This window comes from Rissa tridactyla, chromosome 4 (assembly GCF_028500815.1).
Source record: "Rissa tridactyla isolate bRisTri1 chromosome 4, bRisTri1.patW.cur.20221130, whole genome shotgun sequence".
In the NCBI taxonomy this organism is placed as follows: Eukaryota; Metazoa; Chordata; class Aves; order Charadriiformes; family Laridae; genus Rissa; species Rissa tridactyla.
The window spans coordinates 89,082,767-89,104,266 of NC_071469.1; the positions used below are offsets into that span (position 1 = coordinate 89,082,767).

The following is a 21,500-nucleotide window of genomic DNA, read 5'->3' on the forward strand; positions in this document are numbered from 1 at the left end:
GGCTGAATTTTCTTCTTTGCCCCTTGTTTCAGTTGTAGATGAGGATGATACGTTGGGGGGGGGAAAAAAAGAGCTGTGCAGTGGTGGTGTTACATTACACCAGTTTTAGCACTGGCTTTGCCTTACCAGTTGTGGCACGAGTGAGGCGTTATCAGAACAGACAGGAGTTGCCAAGAATACTTTAATTCTCTGCCATTTTCCCTTGATCCAGACCCATGCAGCAAAGAAGGGAGAGGGACGATGGCTGCAAAACAGGAGTACTCTTGAGTCCTAAGAAGTGCAGACTCATTCTCCTACCTTGTGGATCAATTTTCCTGGTTAGAAAAAGGCACAAGTGCTGTACCGCCGTTAAAATACATCTCTAAGCAAAATACATTCAATAACATAAATAATTAAACGCTATAAACAACCGAGAACTAAAACAGCCTAATAGCGGAGGATGTAGGCCGCTTGTACTGCATTAAAATAGATCAGGTCTGAAGTGACTGAATTATGCTTCGTCAGGAAGAGAGGGATGTCAATATTGTGAGGCAAACTCTAATCCCGAGGCCACAGACTAAATTCTCCTGCCAAGGTCTGTTCTGCCAAGGCTGTGTCTCAAGGACTGCGGGGAAAGTAGAGAAAATTACAGAGGACACTGCAGCATATCTTGCTGCTAATTTGTGCTGATGGACATTGACTTAATGGCTGGCATTGTGTTTGGAACTTGGTAAAATTTCAGACTGTCCACGCACACCCCTTCCCCACCAGGCCAAGTTTCAGGTGTGCTGCAAGAAGGGGGAAGAGGAGACGGGTGGAGAAGAAAGATGGTAAGAGGACGGGTACAATAAGATGAGGTTTAATTCCTTTGTGAGGAGTGGGTTTTAAATGTTTTCAATGAAGCAGCGTGTGCTTAATATTTTTTTTCTGATCTTGAAGTTGACCTAGGAGACGAAATTGCGCGGGGGCTGAGGTGTCCCTGCAGTGCTTCTAGCGACCGAGCAGCTGAACTGGAAAACCTGTTCTCGCTTCCTCACCTTGCCCCCCCGTTACCGTCTTTAACGTTTTGAGTGCCACCCTGTGGTGAAAATATGCAATAATTTCTTTTGTAACGTATTTATTTACACGGGCACATGTCACCGTTTGACAACCTGAAGCATTCCACCCCCGGTGAACTTATGTTATTAATTAATTATGCACCATTCCTAGGTTTTCTTTCTCTTCTCCAAAATAGGCAGCGCGGGTGGTACAATTTCCCTTGCGTCTTGCTGTGTGATGGCTCCCACCATCGCGCACACACTTGAGGAGCTGGGGATTGTTCTGGATTGGTTTATTGGTGAAGTTCTGATTATTCACATGATTAAGCTGACGTGAAGTTAGAGGTTATGTTCTTTATGTGTCACTTTAGCATATTAAAACTCTGTGATGGGAGTCATTACTACAGGAAAATTGTAAATTCCCAATCTGTCAGTGTGAAGAAATGGGAAAGAGGATCCTTAGCCACAAGGACATCGTGGCTGGAGACACCGGTTAAGGGGAGCATTAGAAACTCAGATCTCCTGCACTCCTACCCCCATCATCAGAGCTGCTGCACGTCTAACCCCATCTAACCCACCATTAGGTGTCTGTCTTACTGTTAATTTAATGACAGTGAAATTCATGTTGCCCTTATGTTCATCAAAACACCAAATGTTATTATTTATGTATTTTTGTTGTTTGAGTTTTACACCATTTTTTCCCCTCTGATTAGAAGTAACAATTACATGATTTGTATTTATATACACGATGGGTCAAGATTTCCAGAGGGAGGCAGCACTTCATTGGTTGAAAACTAGACAAAAATTTAGGTATGCAATCTTTTCAGGACTGATGTTGATAAAAATCTTCAAAACTAAACACGGATTGAAAAAAACAACAGTTCCAAGCTTAGCTTATATTCAGTTAGATAATTTGAGAGATAAAGGGGTGGATACTCGTGGAACAGAAAGGAAGTGTTGGCAAGAAGAAAGGTGATGCTACAATTAACCCCTAGGAGATAGAGAGACATGATTGATTACTGGTTGTGGGAGAAGTATGGAAATCGTAATTTGCCAAAAAACCCAATCTCTGTAGTCAGTCCATAATGTTTAGTATCCAGTAATTATGAGTGTTAAGTTCTCTAGCTCAGGATTGAGACTTAAGAAAGGTCACAGATAAAGTGGTTATTTTGTAAAAAATCATCTCCTCCTTTATTCATTTTCTGTAGGCGCAGACACTGGTGACCAAGTTGGATGTCTTCCCCTACGATTTATACAAAAAAGTGTTTGAAATTGTGTCATAAACCAAGGCTAACGCACATTCAGCCCATGCTTTTATTCTGATGAAAGGTGTTCATTATGGACTCACGTCGGCGTTCGTGTGCTTGCAGTGCCTGGCTCCACCCAGCGCACGGTGGTCTGCCCAAGGCTTCCTGCTGCTGGTGATGTTATGACATTATTTGGAAGCTAGGAGCTCTGCTTGGGTAGCATACATCAAACAAGGAAGAACACATTCTTTTGGCAGCATAATTTGGGTAGTTGAGTGGATTTTAGAAAAATATAAAAATATTTGCTCCAATCGATAGACACCCTTTGGCCTAAATAACTGCAGAACACCAGAGCTCTCAGCACAAACCACACAAGAAAAGCACCTAAGGTTTATTGTTCCCATTTTAAAATGAATTGAGAAATGTAATAAATCACTTCAAGGTCACAGGAAACCCCAAAAGAACTAGGGATAGAGAGGTTCCTGGTCCTCCTCTTTAAGCAAAAGAACATCCATTCTCTAACTTGTACACCATGAAAGAAAGGTTGAATTCTGTTTCAGATGCTTTCCCCAGAAAGTTGTCATTTATCCGTACCCATGTGTAACCTTATGAATGCTGCTAATACACACATGAGGGCAAAGCTTGAAGAAGAGATCAGATGTGCTGGTTTTTACTATTCCCTGGGTTCCTTAGAGGATTACAGAAATTACTATTTCATATTTTGTTGATCAAAAGGAAAGAATACAAACATTTTAAGGGAAAAATTGTATAAAAATGCATTACAATGCAAAGGGAGAGCCACAAGGGTCGTATATTCCATGGCCATGAATGAAGGGCCTTTTACTCTCTAGTACAGTTGGAAAAAACAGGGTGGAAGAAACAGTATCAAACTGAAACATTTTCATGACTTCCTATCTCTATTTGCCTGGGCTCATTCTCATTTGAAACAAACTTTCCCTGTAGGAAGCGCACAGGGAGGCCAAAGATCCACCCCGGCACAGCAAGCCTGTAAAATGCCCGGATCGAGCTCCCAGCTCTCTGGGCCCTGAACGTTGTCACAATAAATACTGCATGACACTGTGAATAATGGATAAGTGCTGACAGTTTTTAAAGCACGTACACTGGGCTTATGGGAGCCTTTTGTTTACCAACCACTGCCAAGTTAGGATGTATGTGGAACAAACCCACTCCTCCCTCTTGCTCACTTTGCAGTTTAACTCCGATGGAGAGGATAGTTTTATCTCAAATACAGTGGAGTCTCTCTTGGCATGGCTTTTGGAGGGAAAGCCTTGCGGAGGGAAAATTAGCTCATAGGATTTAAAAAAACCCAGCCATTACTTTGACATCCCTTCAGATCGTAAAAGATAGCCCTACATTTTGGTACGTTAGAAAGGTTTCTGTATAACCTGCAGTGTATTTCTGCCCTTTAGAAAGGCTGTGCTTTCGAAAGGAACTTCTAAAGGAAGAGGAATTTTGCCTTTATCATCTTACATAGATTAAACATTCCCCTACTTCCTCTTAGGTTAACTTACAGATACTTGGGTTTTGTTCCTGTTTTGTGCTTGGCTTCTAATCACTATTTTAAAATTGTAGAAAAAACTTTTAGACCAAAACTCCGCTGTACTATTATGTTTTCCTAAAATGCAGGTCTGTACAACACCAGCTCACCCTTAGATGTCACATCAACTTTGAGAGCACATTTGTGGATTCATCAAATATTAAGTCTAATGGAATCAGCTGCTTTAGTTTACTGGTTTGTAAAGTGAAAGTTTTAGTTTCATTCCTGTGATGTCCTAACAGCGGTATGCTTACTTGATCTTACAGACAGACACACACGGATACATTATATGTCAAACTATTATTGATCACACAATTTTCACAAGTATCTACTCTTCTGAAATCACCGCAATCGCTAGGCACAAGATGTAGAACTCCTTAATTACTTGGGACATAGGTAGTGTTTACCAGACAAAAAATACAGCCTAAAGAACCCACTCTAGAACCTTGATAAACTGTCATTGCATGAGTTTTGCATAGTAAGAAAGCATATAAATCAGAAGACAAAAACCACACCTTCTGCTCAAAGGCAGAACTACTTGATTACATAGTAAAATGAAGGAGGAAAACAAAGGATTAATAAATTCTGTAAAGAAGTAAAACATCACGCAAAGAGGTAGTTGACATGGCTTCTCCTTTTTTGGTATCATCTTCGTAACTGTAATTAGGAAAAAATGTTAGGAGGTTAGGGAGATGCTGTTTTTCAATATCTTGGGAGCAACAGAAACGTATTTTAGGAAAAGCTGTAGTCCAGGTTAGGAGAACATCACGTCCCTACTACAGAATTACCATATTAAGGCTGTTGTGACTAAATTTGATTTTCAAATCAATCTTGGGAAGTATATATTTTAACAAATAAATTTTGCTTCCCAAAATATTACAGATAACATCCTAAAGTTACATAAATCAGATAACACAATAAAAAAGCCCTTGCAGGTATGCAGATGTTAAACATTTTTATCTCTGCAATTATTATGGTCTTGTATATGTGATCATAAGCGGTATTTTTCAGGTTGCCAAAACTGGATATTCTGTACTTCACTGATTGATGACAAACTACACTGAAACATTTTATATGGATTTATTTCATTATTCCAGCTCAGTCCTCAATAGATTTTATGTATTTCTCATAGGCATCTTCGCTCATCAGTTCATCAAGTTCAGCAGGATTTTCCACGGTCATCTTGATAAGCCAACCTGTAGTTAGGAAATCAAAAAGAAAAACAGTTGCTAATATCCTACAAGATCTTGTATCCTACAAGAAAGATCCGTTCATGTTACTGCCTTAGAAAAGTACTGCCAGTAGGAATATAAGCCCTGTAACACTGGTAGAATCAACAGAATTTCTTGTGCAGGCAAACCTATGTTTCAATACTTCAAAAAGCAAACAAACAATCTGTCGTAAGAAATGGCTTTTTGAGTCAGATCAGTTGTCTAAGTACTGTCTCTGACAGTGGCATTAAGGAGACGCTCTCTAGAAAGCGTAAAAGAGCCTGACCTCTCGGTATCGTGAGCTGTTACAAAACCAAAATAGAGAAACACGATCAAGGGAAATAGATTTAAATTCAACCACTGTCTATGTCTGAACACATTGTAAAGCAGCTGTCAGCAAAGACTAGAATAATACTGTCACATTAAATTTTACTGGACTTGAGCTATATTCAATATACTCCATTTAAGCCTCCACACCATTACACTGGAAGAACTAGGCATTGCAGAGGCCTTTGCGATAGCAAGAAGCCAGGTGGCATTCATTGCTGAAAGATAAAAATGACATCTTACCATCTTGATAACAAGATTTATTGACGAGCCCTGGATTATCTGCAAGGGCAGCATTAATCTCAGTCACTTCTCCTGAGAGAGGAGAGTAGAGTTCACTAGCAGCTTTCACACTTTCCAAAGCTCCAAACTCATCTGAAACACAGAATACGATTGAACGCTTTTAAGAGGAAAATACAAAGTGCTTTATTTTTTCTTCAGTCAGACATTCTGGTGATGACCTAGCCATTGAAGAAGTGTCTCGATCTTGAGCAAGGAAAACTGTCAAAGAGATTGAAGTCACCAACTTTATGACAATGATCAGCAACGTTAAATTTGATGTTTATGCTCCTGAATTATTCTGGGGAACTTGCATAACACTAGCTAGCTGGCTGCCCCAAAAGGACAGAAATTTCTTATATTTGGCTAATCCTTTGCTAAAGCCCTACAGCATAGGATATGATATCGTGTTAGAAGGAACCACATTCAGCTCTTGCAGAAAGAGACCTAAATATGCCTTTTATCTGCAATTTAAACCTTTTTATACATAATTTGGTCACAAAATAGACACATCCACAATTTCGGGAATCCCAGTTTTTCTTCAGAAACACTATCAAGTGTTACATTTGCACTCACTGGAAAACACACATTAGTATTCAGAAGCACCGCACTGGAATCACCCAGCCGCTCTTCCCTTTTATCTATTTTGTAGGCAGTTGTGGAAAAAGTGCCTGGAGCGATGTTAGTCCAGAGCAACTCTAAGCCACGAGCAAACCAGACAGAGGCTAGAGGAACACGGAGCTGTCAGAGGAACAGATAGGCATTAGCACAAGGAATCAGAGAACAACCTGTTCTGGGAAAGCCTGGAATTAGACTGAAGCCAGAATGGGTAGAAAAGAGAACTAAATGAAAGTGAAATTCCTTCAGATAAAACTACAAGTTGGTTAATTAAAACCCTAAACAGAAAGACCTTTTGTCTAACATTCACCATTCAATGCGGTATTACATATTTGACCAAAACAGTTCGATACAGACCTATTCCATAAGAAGGATGGCAAAAGAAAGGCCTCAGTAAATCTACGTTCTTTTTCTGCAATGTCTGAAGCTAATGACAATCTTTTCTTCATGTATTCTCCACGTAAATACAGCAATAGGCCTTTCCTTTCTACCTGTTAATGCTCACTCTTCCTTAATATGGAAAATGATATAACGGAATGATTAAGAATGTAATAATTTGTACGTCACTAATGAGCAAAACCCAATGATTACAGTTGATACCCCAAAATTACTGGATCTGTATATTCATAGAAAAATCAGAGCTTGATATCAATTAGATGCTTCACATCATGCAACTCACGAAATGCGTAATTGCAGAAATACACATAAGCCCACCCAAGCACTAGCAAGTCCAAATCAAAGCATAAATATTTTAAAAACAGAACCTAGATAAAATTATTACAAAAGATATTTCAAAGATTTGTTTTTTAAATAAATGTCTTCACAGTTTAATGAGCAAGTACTTTCTGCTACCATGCATGGTCTGACAGCGAGAATTGGAAATTAAAGCTGCCTCTTGTAGAAACACCTGAATTTCCTTTGCATCCAGAGGATCAATAATGGTATTAATGAACATAAATTTAATTCATAAAATTTATCTTTGCAAAGTGAGAGTGGGATGAGTAGAATAATTACTTCATTAGAAATTACAGCAGAAACTTACCATGTTTACTCAATTTTGTCCCAATTTCTGGAAGACTACAGTAAACAACGTCTCCTAATGCTTCCTTAAAAGAAAAAGCATCAAAGCATACATTAAAGAAACTATACATAGGAGGGATCCGATACAGTAACTCTAATATCTGTATATAAGCAATCTCTGTCTCTAAATTTAGTTCTCGTTCTTCAACGAGTGCATGTTTTTCACTTTTTCTTTTTAAACAAGCAACTTGAAAAAACTGATTCGTTACCATGCCCCAAATGCCAAATTATCATTTATCTATTACAGCGTTAATAACCCTCGGGATGAATTACAGGCTTTATATCCAGATTTCTTCAGGCAGGCTGATGTCCTTAGCATCATCTAGAGTAACAACTGTTTTAAAGAAAAATGTTCCCAATGATTTGAGGGAATTATCTTTTTGTTACAAAGCACAGAGGATTTGTGGAACTTGAAAGAAAATGCAATGACTCCTCCCCACAGACACGGACCACTGGAGAGCTGTTAGTGTACAGTTTGTCCTTACTGACTTAATAAGGAGCCTTATCACCATAAGAATCGGCTCAAGCAGAATAGGCTTCTGCCTCTTCACTGACAAGTGTACCCTATCTCACAAAAGGCTAGGGATCTTACAGAGCATTAGTGTTATTTACAGAAAACTGAGATTACAGGAAGTGCTGCTTATCCTAAGAAACATTCATTTCATCGATAGCTTCTCACATTAGATTTTCTTGAGTTTCACATACAGTGAATCTCTATCCTGAATTTGCCTGTGACTTACTCCAAATCAAGTACTTGCATGAGAACAAAAGAAAAGAAAAAATCCAAAGGAATTCCTATCCTAGAGTAAGAAATATATGCCATGTTGTACTTCCATTCACGACTGTTCTTTAGCCAGAGGGATTGCACTGTATTCATTGTCAAAGGAAATTTGGCCTAGAAAGCACAAGACATCCTCTTCATGTATGCCACAAACTCCTCAGGCCTATCAGAACTGAAGTAGTAAAGGAGGTTTTAAATTCTGCTGAACCATTAAGTTGCTCATCAAGTTCAGCTCTCCATAGGCTCAACCTGAAGTGATTAAGAATTTATCAGAATGCTGAAGCAGCATTCACTTCACAAATAACGTGATAGACCAAGTCCAAAAATCACACTCAGTGTGTAGCATATGCGATTAGAACGATAAAAACCAGTAACTGTCCAAAGAGCAAGGACAAGAGCAGGTATGCATAAATAAATACTGCAGACTTGGGTAAAGGGGGGAAAAGATCAATACCTGTGCAAAATTGCTGATTCCTACTGTTCCAACGCCATTTTCAACTGTTATCCATTCATGCTTGTCTGTGAATTTGCGGGCTAAAATGAAACAAACTTGGTATTTCAGAAAGAAGTGACATGTAGCTTGCTTAAATACAGTGACACATTTGCAGGCTTAAAATCATTTAACTGAGGTCAGTTTTGTTTGTTTTTATTGGAAAACATTTTAAACAGCACATGCAATTTACAGAAGCATTTTTTTCTGCTCATGACATGTTGAGCCACGCGGTAGAAGCCCACTAGGTGTTCTGCTGAGAGCATTACTAGTTCCTGTGCTATCACTTAGAGACCGATGAAGTACAGGAGCAACAGTAGTATTTCAAACAAAAGTATAAATCTAAAGCATATATATGTACTTTACTCATACTTCTGCGGTTCTATGATGGCTTAGGGGCTCTTCAAGCATATTTAGTGTTTGTTTCTGACAACCACTTTATTATTCCAGGTCAGGCCACTGTTAATGACCCATTAGAAACAGTGTCAGCATTACAGCATCTCATTCAAAGTACTTAGAGCCATCAGTTGAAGTTAAAAAGTTGCAGCCTGGTTAGTTTACGTGACCACTTCCCTTCCCTCCACCTGACATTTCCTATAGAGTCTACTTCTCCGTGTTTAATGTTGCCACAGATTTATATAAAATTAAGGCAAATTAATGCAGGCAACTGTTACTTAAAAGAATTTGCTCTCTGTTAATACTGTTACTGTGAGAAGAACACAGTAGTTATTCGGTATAGTTTTAAAATAAACATATTTAAGGCCCTGTTAAGTCTCTTCACAGCATTCTTACAATGCTACATATATTTTAGATCTATAAGACTCAGGGCAGGTTGTACCAGCTTGTATTAGAAGCAATTCTTTTTATAAAGTCATATGCAGACACTTCAAAAGAAGTAATTGAAACAGGCAACATTTTCCTCGCTAACGCTTTACGTGGAACTTTTCTTACTCTGAGCATTTTCAGCCCACTTTGTCCGTTTTCTCACTTCTAGTTTCTCCATAGACGCTGTCTTCCCCTTTTTTTTCTTTTTTAAAAAAAATGAATTTATTTTTAACTTTCACATGTAGCACCTATCCAATTAGGCAAGGGATGTCCCAGAAGCTGAAGAAGATAACTTTTTAAATAGAGCTGCCTGTGTGATTGGTGCCAGAGTAGCACAGCTGGGCCTTCCTTTTGAGTTCAAAATTCTCCTCTCAGGCTCTTCCTCTAGGCCGGACTCCTTATACCTGCTAGAGAAACTACGCTTCTGCAAATCCTTGTATATTTTCTAAACTTGTACATGAATGAAAACAAGTTTTCTCTGTAGACCTGCTAAAATCTATCCACTGTAAGTCAGTCAAGTTTCAAGCTGTTTCGGTTGTAGTGATCCTCTTGTTTATGTCTGAACACACTCAAGAGAAGCAAGTCCTAGATTAAATGGTTTGTCTTTGAAGAAGGACTAAGTTTTATAGACCTTGTTAGAGCAACACATGTTTTTGCAAGTACATTATGTGAAAAAATTTGGAGTAAAATGCAAATATGAAGTATTCTTCCATGAATTACCACTCAAAAACCCCGGAGAATTTCAGCTAGCATTATCGATACCTACATAAATCTCTCCAGCACACATTCTAATAAACAGAAGAAATCAAACGTCTTAAATCTTTTCAGGTCAAGACATTAAACGCATAGGTAATAGGAATTGCATTGGAAACGAGTAATGAGCCATAAGAATGGAGAATGACACAGAATCTCAAACCCAAGCTGAACATTTATGATAATATGTATATCACAAAGAAGCCAAACAATATCTTTTTATGTAGGATAATAATATTGTACAAAATGTTTGTAAAGCAAGGTTAAAAAAAAAAAAAGAGTGAGAAAAACAAGATTTCCATGGTCAGTTTGGAACACAGCAGTAAAGCGTTCTCAACAGTTAGAGGAGCACATAAGCTTCTGTAGGTGGTGGGGGGGAAGAAGTGAAAAATGAAAAATTCTAACCCTGTAACAAAAAACAGTGCAAATAAAGTAAAGGTCAAATTAAAAAGAGTTAATAAGTAATCTCAAAATTTGAACTTTGAGCTCATGTGATCAGCCCATTAAATAAATCAAATTAAACGCATATGAAATGTCAAAGCATATAAAATCTCTTCTGTGAGCATTCTTTTTCAGAAGAGCAGCTAAATTTACTCCAGCTTCATTCATTTCAACATGACTTTGGTTTCAGCTTAACTAGCCTATGCTGAATTCACACCTTCATTTAGTTTAGCCTGCCTCTATTAAATATTTCATAAATGTATACCTGAAGAGTGAAGGAAAACTCACACCTCCACAAAGAGGCATATAATTTTTTTCCTCTCTGCCTAAAACAAAAGCATAATTTATGTTATTCCTTCAAGTTATACCTATAGAAAAACAATGGGTATATTAAACAATAAGAATAGTGAAAAAAGCTTAGATCTTGACTCAATTTGCAAATAATAACTAATAAATGTTATTTCTTTCACTTGTAGAAGGCAGTAAACAGGTAAGTTAAAAGATGATCTGGAAGGATATTTATGACCTCTTAGTAGCAGTCATTACTTTTATAGCATATTCTTCACCTCTTCTATCTTTTCAACATTCCTGTCTTCTACAGGACCACAGATTCTGTTTTTCAGACTTCTGTGGCTAACTTTCATTCAAAGAGAGCTTCAACGGCAGCATTTAATTTCTGAATTAATTACATTAAGCACAAAACCGCACCAAGCACCGATGTGCAAGTCCATCTCCTGCCTTACCACCTCTGTCACCACACGCCTGGCAGCGGGCTGGGCTAGGCCAGGCCGAACTCCGTTAGCCCTGGAGATGTGGCCGGGCTTGCTTTCCCAGTGGCCATCGCCAGCCCATCTGCTGGGGCTGCTGCCGGCCGGTCCTCCCGTCCGGCCTCCTCCGACCTACCAACTGTTAATAAAGTTAACTGTTAAAGATCCCAGGAAAGCTATCCGCTTCTTTCGTCAAGTTTGTGTTCTCTGCTCTTGGCCCGCTCGGCAAAGCCGGCAGCTGGGGCCAGAAGGGGACAGGGCCACTTTGCTAAAGAACTGCAGCATCCAGAGGAGGTTAAAAGTTTTCTGCCAATTAACGGAGGCGAACCAGCTCCTCCTGGCAGGAGGAACTGGGAGAGGGCCGGCACCAGGACAAGGGGCAGGTGGGACTTGCCACAAGCGCCAGGCACCCATTGCCCCCCACAGCCCTGAGCCCTTCAGCCATCTTGCGAGGCTTCCCCTGCTCCCCTCACGGCCACCCCGGCGACAGCGGCTGCCCATGACCCCCTCGGCCCCGCCGCAGCCGCCCGCTCCGCTCGGCCGCGCTCTTCCCAGCCGCGGGGGCACCAGGACACACGCCCCCCACCCCCGCCACCATCCGCTCCCGAAGGCTCGGCCGGGCGGGGGTCTGCACGTCGCACCGAGCTCCCTCACAGCGGCTGCTACGGGAGGGGGCAGCGGCAGCCCCAACAGAGCGGGGAGCGACAGCTCCCGGCCGAACCGGGCCTCCCTCCCACTGCCCCCCGGCCACCACTCACCGGACAGCACCAGCGAGCTGGTGGCCAACCTCCGGGCCGCGGGCACCCGCGGCGAGAGGCGCGGGCAGCGCGGCACCAGGACCGGCCCGACCCGCCGCAGCGCTCGCCACGCCATCTTTGCTGGGGGCGGGACGGGGGCGGTGCCGCGCGGAGCTCCCGCCCAGCGGGGGCGGCCGTTACCGGCGGCCGTTAGGGCAGGCCTGAGGGGGCGGTGCTGTCTCTGAGGGGGGTTCACGGCCTCGGAGGAGGTGGCTGGCAGACGCGGGGCCAAGTGGCTTCGTGCCCCTCCCCGTCAGGCCGCTGGGACTAGGGCGGGAGCAGGGTCAGGCTGACGGGAGGAAGGCGGTCTGAGGGCGTCGCCATCTTTCCATGGCAGTGGCTTGGTAGCAAGAGAGCGGATTTTAGCCAAACGGTGCAACAAACGCTCAGTGTTTATTAAGTACGGATGCAAAGTCTACAGGAAGTACGCGTGGGACGCTTTGCCTTAGGTTTAGCGTTATTTCTTAGCTACTCCAAAACGCCGCTGAGGGAGCTGGGGGTGTTCCGCCTGGAGAAGGCTGAGAGGAGACCTTATCCCTCTCCTCAGCTACCTGAGAGGAGGGTGTAGCGAGGAGCGGGTCTGGCTCTTCTCCCAAGGAAGAGGTGACAGGACAAGAGGAAACGGCCTTAAGTTGCACCAGGAAAGGTTTAAACTGGATATTAGGAAAAATTTCTACAGAAAAGGGTTATTAAACATTAGAACAGGCTGCCCAGGGAAGGGGTAGAATCACCATCCCTGGAGATAAAAGACAGGCAGATGCAGTGCCGAGGGACGCGGTTTAGTGGTGGTTTTGTCAGAGTTAGGTTGATGGTTGGACTCAATGACCTAAAGGTCCCTTCCAACCTAGGCAATTCTATAATTCTATAACACGCCAGCAACAGTTTATTGCCACAGCATTTCAGTCAGAAGCCACGATAACCTCAGTCTAGCCACTGCAGCTCATAGTTAAAAAGTAAAGCTTTCACCCACACATAAAGTGACTTTTCATTGTGGTTATCATCTAATTGTTGACAGGTTTTTCCAGTTGATTATTAGTGACTGGCTTCTCTTCCTTCTTGCATTTAATCCCAAAGAAACCGAAAAGTTTCATTAGCATTAGATCAACAATCTCCTCTTCTTCTGAAGCCTAAAATAATGAGAAATAAGTTACTCAGATGCACAGACCAGAAGCAGATACCGTCTCTGCTGAAGTCAGAGAAAGTCACAAGATAAAATCTCTACTTGAACTGAAATAAGCCAACTTCCACTCAACAGAGCAACAACACTCAACAACTAAGCATAAGTAACTGCCAAAGCAAAACATCATACAAATATATCGGGACAAAAGTCCCAGTTGGGCATGAGTGAACAAGTATGTTATAGAAGTTTTGGCTCTGTCAAAGCCCATGGAAACCTTGCTACGGGAGCCTGGAGTTCACTTGCCAGCTACCATACAGCTAGTGGTACATACAGTGAGCCGCCTTCTAGACGAAGCACATGAGAAAAACTAAATATATCTTGATTTCTATTGAGACGTGTTCTATTTTTCATCTCCCTTGACTTTATTTAAAACAGGAATTTTGGACAGTACTGGAGTACTAAGCTGGAATTTACACCATGCTATCAACAGCTTGAATGGGTCAAGCACTCAGGGACATTTTTGAAAGGAGTGTAAAGTCCTCATGGACTTCAGTAGCAGTTTTGGCACTGATTTCAATGGCGCAAGAGCACAAGTCTAAGGCTCTTTTTGGATTTAGTATTTGAACAGAAGGTTACAAATCAGATCTGAACAGAGACTCGTCTGAACAGGAGTGGACAGCATAAATCTGGAAAATCTGAAGTGTGCTGTATGAGTAATTCTTGACTTCTTAGGAGTTGGACTGAGTTTGTATGGGTTTCATCCGATGGTAGAATACCTAAATCATGAGTAAGCACTGCACTATAAATGTTAAGAACGGCAGGAGAGCTTAGATGAACACACCTGGTAGTGCTTCTGCTCCTCACCAAAAGCAACCAGAATCACCGAAATGAACAGATTCAGTACCACAAATGTCATGAAAATTATGCAGGATCCAATTAAGAAGGAGCCTAAAATTGGATTGTAGTCCAAGACCTGTAATATTAATAAGGTAAGACATCATATTTTGACTGAAAAAAAAAACCAAAATCCCCAAACCCCCCAAAAACATACAAGCAGTTAAGACACAATAAGGAGTTTGTCCCTGAAAATCCTTGTGGTTAGTAAATTATGCTATCTGTATTATACATATATATATATATAAAAATTTTTTCTCCTTTATCCACTTTCCTATGTTGATATGATGTAGTACAAAGACGATAGAATATTTTTTATATATGATATATGAATATGGGGAATCTTTGGGGTTTTTTAAGCGTTTGCATTTGATTGTAAGGGTATGGAAGCTTCGTGTGAAACTTGACAAGCCTGGAGAACTGTTTATCCACAGAACAGCTGAAGCTCCATCATCCCTCAGCTTTCAAAGTATAGATGAAATCTCGGTATGCTTTTATTTAGTAGTGTATTTACAAAGAAGCCCAGTCAGGCTGTCATGGACACATATCAACAGAGGGTTGCGTAAAAATCCCAAAACCTAATTTTCATGTAAGCTATAAAGTAGGAATATATTTTCATGATTAACAACATTGAGTGGGATGTAGAGGTGAAAAACTTTGTGCTCAATTACTGATCTTCAAAGCTATCCTTACCCTGTTGGATCCATGGTCTGAAAATATCCACCAAGAAGGACTTCACAGTCAGAGATGTCTGAGAACTAGCTTAATCCAGAAAGAGCCGTTCAAAGGATATTGTAATATTTGAAAGAACTTAATGAAAAAATCAAGAATAATAAAACCAAATGTAGCATAAAGTTCCCTTTTGGAAGGCCTTGCCTTTTTTGGGAAGCTGATGGGTGTGTGTTCAGAACAAATGCAGGACGTTGCTCACATTTCCATCTGTAGCTTTCTAAGGAAATTGCTCAAAACTTTCTCTAATCAGTAAGTAACATATCTAGTTAAAATGCGGGCACCTTTCTCAATGAAAGGTTAATTGTGAGTCTACTGATGGTGAAAATGGTACGTGAGATGGTGCCTTTTTCTTGATGAGAAAAGGTGGCTGCTTTAGAAAGCTGTGGAGCTTATAAAATTAGATTAATGTCTAGCACTAATTGAAAGTCTTTCTATTTTCTGTGTCAGAGCGTATTCGATAGCTGAGATGCTAATTATACAGTGATAAAATTCTCAAAATTAGGGGTGGTACCTCCTCATAGTTGAAGATTCCCAGCTGAAGACTGACCATGGTCTCTGCTGAATCAAAGAGAGTTTTGTAAGAGTAGAGCTTCCAGCCAAATATCAAGTTTGTCTGCAGAGGAAAGAAGGCATATCTTGTGTCGTGATCAGAGTCCTTGCTGCAAAATCAGCAAATGACTGCTGTATTCAGAGAAAGCCCTCCTAGCGCATCATCAGAGCCATGAAACTTTTTTTGTGTTCTGGGTTTGGTTTTTTTGTTTACAAACAGGAAACCCCAGACAAGGTCAGAAGACGACTAACCTAGAGCTAAGAACTGGATTCACACTTTCTGAGTGTGTTTATCTGTAAGACTTTTTACCATGGATATGAGAATGTCTTATATCTGCTCAGCTTGGCACTAGATATGTAAAAAATCTGCAAATACATGACAAAATCATGAAAGTAATTTAACCCACCTCCAAGGAGCAGATTTATCCCTGAATAATGACCAAATGAATCATAGTCACAAACAATGGCCTTTTAGTGCACAGATCCTTCCAAATAGGCAACCTACTTGTTTGCCCTCAGTAATCAAGGTGCTGTTTTCTTCATTTATATCCTGTGGGCCTACTGTGTCTGATTTAAATGGGGGCTGCTGCAGTCTCACTTTTTTCTCCACCCCTCTGCCTCTTTATTTCACAGCTCCATTGCTTGCATGATGTGACAACAGGCTGGGTCATGGAACTGATCTGATCACTTATTTTACCTGTTAAGTTTGTGTCCACAAACTCAGTTGCTAGAGTGCCAGTGCTGGAGGGAGAGATGAGAAACGTGAAATCAGGCAGTGTGAGACTGCAGCAGGTCCCGTTTGTCACAGGACTGCCCTTTACAGGACGGTTTGGATTTGGCTCAGATGGTTTCACTTCTTCAGTGATTTTGCAATTGAGATGTGCTGAATTTCCCACTTTCTCCCAGAAGGTTTACACAAAACTTTTCAGCTAAAACAATAAATATACATAAATAGTTGCAGTCCAATAATTCTTCAATCTCATTAGAATGAAAATACCATTTTATTTGCATAAGTATTCCTATAATAGGCAGAAAAGTAATTATTTCCCACTTAAAAACTAGCCAAACAGAAAATGGCACTTGCTGCACTCTCCCCAATTTAAGCTTTATCCAGGAAATTATTTTTCCTGTACTTTGTTCTTTGTCACACCTATTACACACATAGAATCTATTTTTTCATCTCAGTGTTTGATTTTTGCAGTATGTTTCAGTTTGCAAAGAATAAACAAGTGGATATTTTAACTTCTGTTTTCACTTATACTGAAGAACTGGGCTCCAAGCTGCTAACCTAAGATTTAGCTAGGCAGCTCTATTCAGTTTTATATTTCAAAGCTGCATTGCTTTCAGCATTCAGAAATAATTCATCGAACCTGACAGTACCTGGATGCAGACTGAAGACAACAGAAACCACAGTGTTACTCACAGCGATGGAATAGGCGAGGAACATGACTGCAATAACAGTGATGAATCCAGAGATATCACCCCATGCCCTCCTTAGAGTTGAAGTGATCATGTTTAGTTTAGGGTTGAGCCTCAGGAGATGCCACAGTTTCACTGTGGAGAGAAGCACTAGGAATGCAATCAGGTAGCCAAGAACTGCATCAGCCCTTGCTGTTTCATTAAAGCTTACACAGCTGTTAGGAGAAAAAAAAAAAAGAAAAGATGCAATAGACCGTGTACACAGAAGCTTGTGAAGTGCATAAATGAGTATGCTGGAAAAGCCAGTCACTCTGTCCTTGTTTTCAGTGGAGAGCTAACTTGAGTTCTTGCTTGAATGTTCCCATCTGTACTTCCTGCTGTGTGCCCACAAAAAGCTCAGTTGTACACGGCAGAGGTTTTTTTAACAGCATTAGCTAAAGCTGAGAGAAGGTCCAGGCTGTAGCCCAAATGTTGCTCATTTTTAGCAAGTCACAGTTTAAAGGCAGCTAGTGCAAACTTACTATCAAATCCTGGCCCTTGGAAAGGAAGACAGGTTCCTCTGCGCACGTGTAGTTGAGAAGGTGAGGGTGACTGGTGCTGTGCAGCTAGCAGGGTGCAGTGGCTGTGACAGGATTAGCTAATTTCCAACAAGTTGGGTGAGAGGGTACCGAAAGGAACGAAGTAAAAGATTGGAGGTCAGAACTGTGATCTCTGACTGAGGCAAGTCAAATCTCAATGTTAGCTAAAAAAAAGCTTGGTAATACTTATATTTACCCTTCACAAAGGTTGCATGTTATTTGTACTTAAAATTTTGTTTACAACAGAGTTGACCACAAAAAGCTTTTATAAATTGTGTATGCTAATATAGCACATGACATACGCCTATATGAAATATGCATGCTGTATTATCAAGAATGTAGCTGTCAGGTTAAAGGAAGTGTTTGTTCTTTCTCTCATTCAGCACTTGCGAGGCTGCATCTGGAATACTGAGCCCAGTTTCGGGCTCCTCAGTGCAAAGAGGACATGGAGTCCAGTGGAGGGCTGCTGAGATAGTTGGGAGTCGGGGTACAGGATACAAGAGAAGGATGTGGGAGCTGGATTTGTTCAGCCTGGAGAAAAGAAAGCTAAGGAGGCCTCTAATTGCTGTCTCCAACTACCTAGTTGGTGATTATAGAGAGGACGTAGTAAGATGCTTCCTGGAGGTGCACAATGAAAGGACAAGAGACAACAGCCACAAGTTGCAGCAAGAGGAATTCCATCTGGATGTCAAAAAAACCTCTCCTCCCCATCCCCGCCCAATGAGAGTGGTTCAGCACTGGAACAGGGATCCAGGGAGGCTGTGGAACCTCTGTCCTCCAAGATACTCAAAATTCAACCAAACAAGGCCCAGAGCAACCTGATCTAACACCACACCAGGGGGTCAAACAGAGACATCCAGAGGTCCTTTTCTTCCTAAATTATCCTGTGATTGTATCACCTCTTTCCTGTGTGACTGTTTTTTAACAGATGTTCTCATTTTCCATTCTGTATTAAATAAGCCATTATTGTCCTCTAACCCATGGCTTTTAACAAGAAAGAATGAGGCAGATTATGGATGGATGTGCTGTAGCAGAAAGGCTTGTTGATTCAGAATAAGGTGATGCAGATAGGGAAGTAGCAGCTAGGCTGGGGAACTTGGTGCTCAAGTCTGCTGGATTTTATTATAGCAGTATCAGAAGAAAATCCTATTGCCAACACACATCTAAGCTCTGAAGTATGTACATGCTTCATGAATATAGTCATATAGGGTAGCATTATCTAGCACAGACATGCTAATGTCTGGGAAGAGGAAAAATAGATTTGTTTCTGCATAAGTAGCACCAAGAAAGGGTGCGCTAACTAGCATTAGTACTTACTCCTCTTTGTGTTCCTGGTAGTAGCTGATGTCTCGGGTCCCAAGGATTGTCCGCTTCACAAACACTGACAGGGCGCTCCAGCTAATCAATATAATGGCCGTCTCCAGGAGATTCCACTTGCTGTGGAAGTATCTCCATCTCAGAGTCTTCATCAGTTTTCCCTGTGAAAAGAGGAATTTTACTGTTTCAGTCTCGTGACTCTATCATACAATATACCTCTAAAGATTAGGGCTATCCTCTCTGCAATAAAGAAGACTACTGCACATCACTAAAACTGCATCTTACACTAATTTCTCATTATCTTTCTCAAAAGAAGCATTCCAGCCAAATAAAGTGTTGCCTTCCTATTATTTAATACAAATACAGTATCTGATCAATCTACCATTGGTGCAAGTCAGCAGCAGCACTACTGAAATCAAGTAGTGTCATAGAATCATAGAATCATGAGATCATTTAGGTTGGACCTTTAAGATCATCAAGTCCTGCCGTTAACCTAACGCTGCCAAACCCACCACTGAACCTTGTCCCTAAGCACCACGGCTATTCATCTTTTAAATACCTCCAGGGATGGCGACTCAGCCACTTCGCTGGGCAGCCTAAAGTTTTTGCAAGTGAAATCAAAACCAGACACAAGGAGGTGCTGTCAGCTGAACTTTCCATTGGGTCTTACCTGTACTATCATGTAGTACACAATAAAGAGGAAATAAATTACTTCTGCTGCAACCACAAAAATGTGGAGACTGCTGGTGTATGTGTAAAGCCGGACACTTTGCAGCTCTGTGCTTGTGAAGAAGGCCCCTAAAAAACAATGTTCACCTCAGTGCTCTAATAATTACATTTTTTTGTTTTCATTCAAACAATTTAGTTCACCAGTAAGACTTCCATACTCGCATTCACATCAATATGAGACTGAATACAACCATCAGACTAAGATTTAGACTTGGTTATGGGAATAGCCTTATAACTGTTCTTTGAAATTTTCCTCAAATTTCAGGCACTTTTAGAGTGCTAGTACTCTTTTGTATGATAGTATGATATTAATCCCAGCAGGGCTGAGTTTGGATTGGACTACAAATGCAGAAATGTAGCAGAAGGACCTGGAGATGTAAATCTGAATCTCATTCTAAAAAGAAAATGAGCTTAGTTTTGTTATCTGATTTGGGCATTTTCCAATACTGGGACAAGACCTGAGGGAGGCTACTGCTCAAATTAAATGTTTTTCCGTGGCCTTCAAAACAGAATCTAGTTTCACTATTTTCTTTGCTGTATCCGGATTATGTGTTGTAGGATTACATGGCTATATATTAGAAGTCTTCTGGAACAAAAAAGACAGCCTGTTATTCGTACTTCTGTCTTAATACTGTATGGATTAGCTGAAATGATTAGGATACATCATTTTTCTTGTTCCTGTTGTGTAAATTCCGGAGATTAAGTTTCAGTACCATGTTTTCTTCATCAGCAGATGACCACAGCATAAGCAAACATAAGATATTCCATTATGGTCTGTATTACAGTGATGCTACATTTCCCCTAAATGGTTTATAAATTTTGCATTGATTCTGTTATTATTAGATTTATTAAAACACTTCTGTTTACTGAATAAAGAACTAGGTAAACACTGACAGCATTTAAATCTGCACTCTGTAGGTGCATTGCTTGCTGTCTTCAGAAATGTGTAACTTAAAAAAGGTTCTTACCTAAAGCATTGGTTTCAAACATCAGGCTTATAATGCAGAACAGGTTCACATTGGCATTGTAGACTGTAAATTCAACAAACACTGCTCTTGTGAAGGTGTCTAGCCAGACGTTGTTGAAAAGGTACTGGAGAATTCTGCCAAAAAATGTATAGCCAGTGATCTAACCCATACAGGAAAGAGACAGTATAATATGGAGGATAGGAGTGTTTGGATATTATCATAGAGAAAGAGTAAACCAGAGGTAAGATGTTCAAGAGGACATCTGGTCTGTTAAGTCTGGGTATAGGGGATATTTGTACTATTAGTCTGGGTCGTAAGCTTCTTTTTGGCTTCTGTGAAGAAGCAGGTACCGGATACTGTCCAGTACTAAACCTGAGGTGCCTCAGGTATCTGATCATTTACCTCGTATAGGTTAGGAGAAAAGGGTTCTAATTTTGGACCCTGGTTGTTACCTATCATGGAGCAATATGACAGGAACATAAACTACAATGATGTCCCCGCAGTAATATCTACAATATTCATCACAATGCACAGCAGGAAACCTCAGGATGCAATCTGAAATTAATCTTAAATAGAGTAGAGGAAAGAGCATCTTGATGCTACAGCAGATACACTAATAATTTACAAGAATACAAGTGGTACCTGGAGGCATTCTTAGGATCAGTTCCCAGGTGAATTGTGTATCCCCCTCCCCTGTAGATGGCCAGTTTGCCCCAGGTGGGGTGCCCTCTCAGTTTGGACTGACTCTGATACTGCCATGCTGAGCTCAGGTCAGAGGAGTTGTCAAAGACTGAAGCATTCCAGCGTTCCCCATAATCTGATATATCTTCTGCTTGTAGGGAGTATGGAGCATGGCATTCCTGAATCACATGCTGGAGTTTGGAAGAAACAGGGCAAGTGTCTCCTTTCACTCTTACTTGGCGAATTCGAGCACTACCCACCAGCTTGGAATTGCCATCTGTAATGAATCCTAAACAGGAGATGGAAAAGAGCAGCACTGGTAA

The 21,500-nt window shown here is 40.9% G+C and overlaps 2 protein-coding genes across 2 annotated transcripts in view; both read right to left on the reverse strand.

Moving 5' to 3' along the window:
• Positions 1–4,102: 4,102 nt before the first annotated feature.
• Positions 4,103–12,310, reverse strand: GCSH (glycine cleavage system protein H). Its single transcript, XM_054198273.1, has 5 exons — positions 12,152–12,310; positions 8,572–8,651; positions 7,299–7,362; positions 5,603–5,734; positions 4,103–5,017 (listed from the first exon to the last, which is right to left on the reverse strand). Exons 1-5 carry the CDS (start codon positions 12,264–12,266, stop codon positions 4,920–4,922), a joined length of 489 nt encoding a protein of 162 aa, XP_054054248.1. The 5' UTR covers positions 12,267–12,310; the 3' UTR covers positions 4,103–4,919.
• Positions 12,311–13,191: 881 nt separating this feature from the next.
• LOC128908663 (polycystic kidney disease protein 1-like 2) overlaps positions 13,192–21,500 on the reverse strand; it is a 40,782-nt gene continuing 32,473 nt past the window's right edge. Inside the window, exons 36-43 of the mRNA XM_054199310.1 lie at positions 21,139–21,466; positions 20,497–20,630; positions 19,470–19,597; positions 18,800–18,960; positions 16,909–17,119; positions 15,448–15,549; positions 14,152–14,283; positions 13,192–13,317 (exon numbers count right to left, since the gene is read on the reverse strand). Coding sequence (XP_054055285.1) covers positions 13,192–13,317; positions 14,152–14,283; positions 15,448–15,549; positions 16,909–17,119; positions 18,800–18,960; positions 19,470–19,597; positions 20,497–20,630; positions 21,139–21,466 — 1,322 coding nt within the window. The remainder of the gene's footprint in view (positions 13,318–14,151; positions 14,284–15,447; positions 15,550–16,908; positions 17,120–18,799; positions 18,961–19,469; positions 19,598–20,496; positions 20,631–21,138; positions 21,467–21,500) is intronic.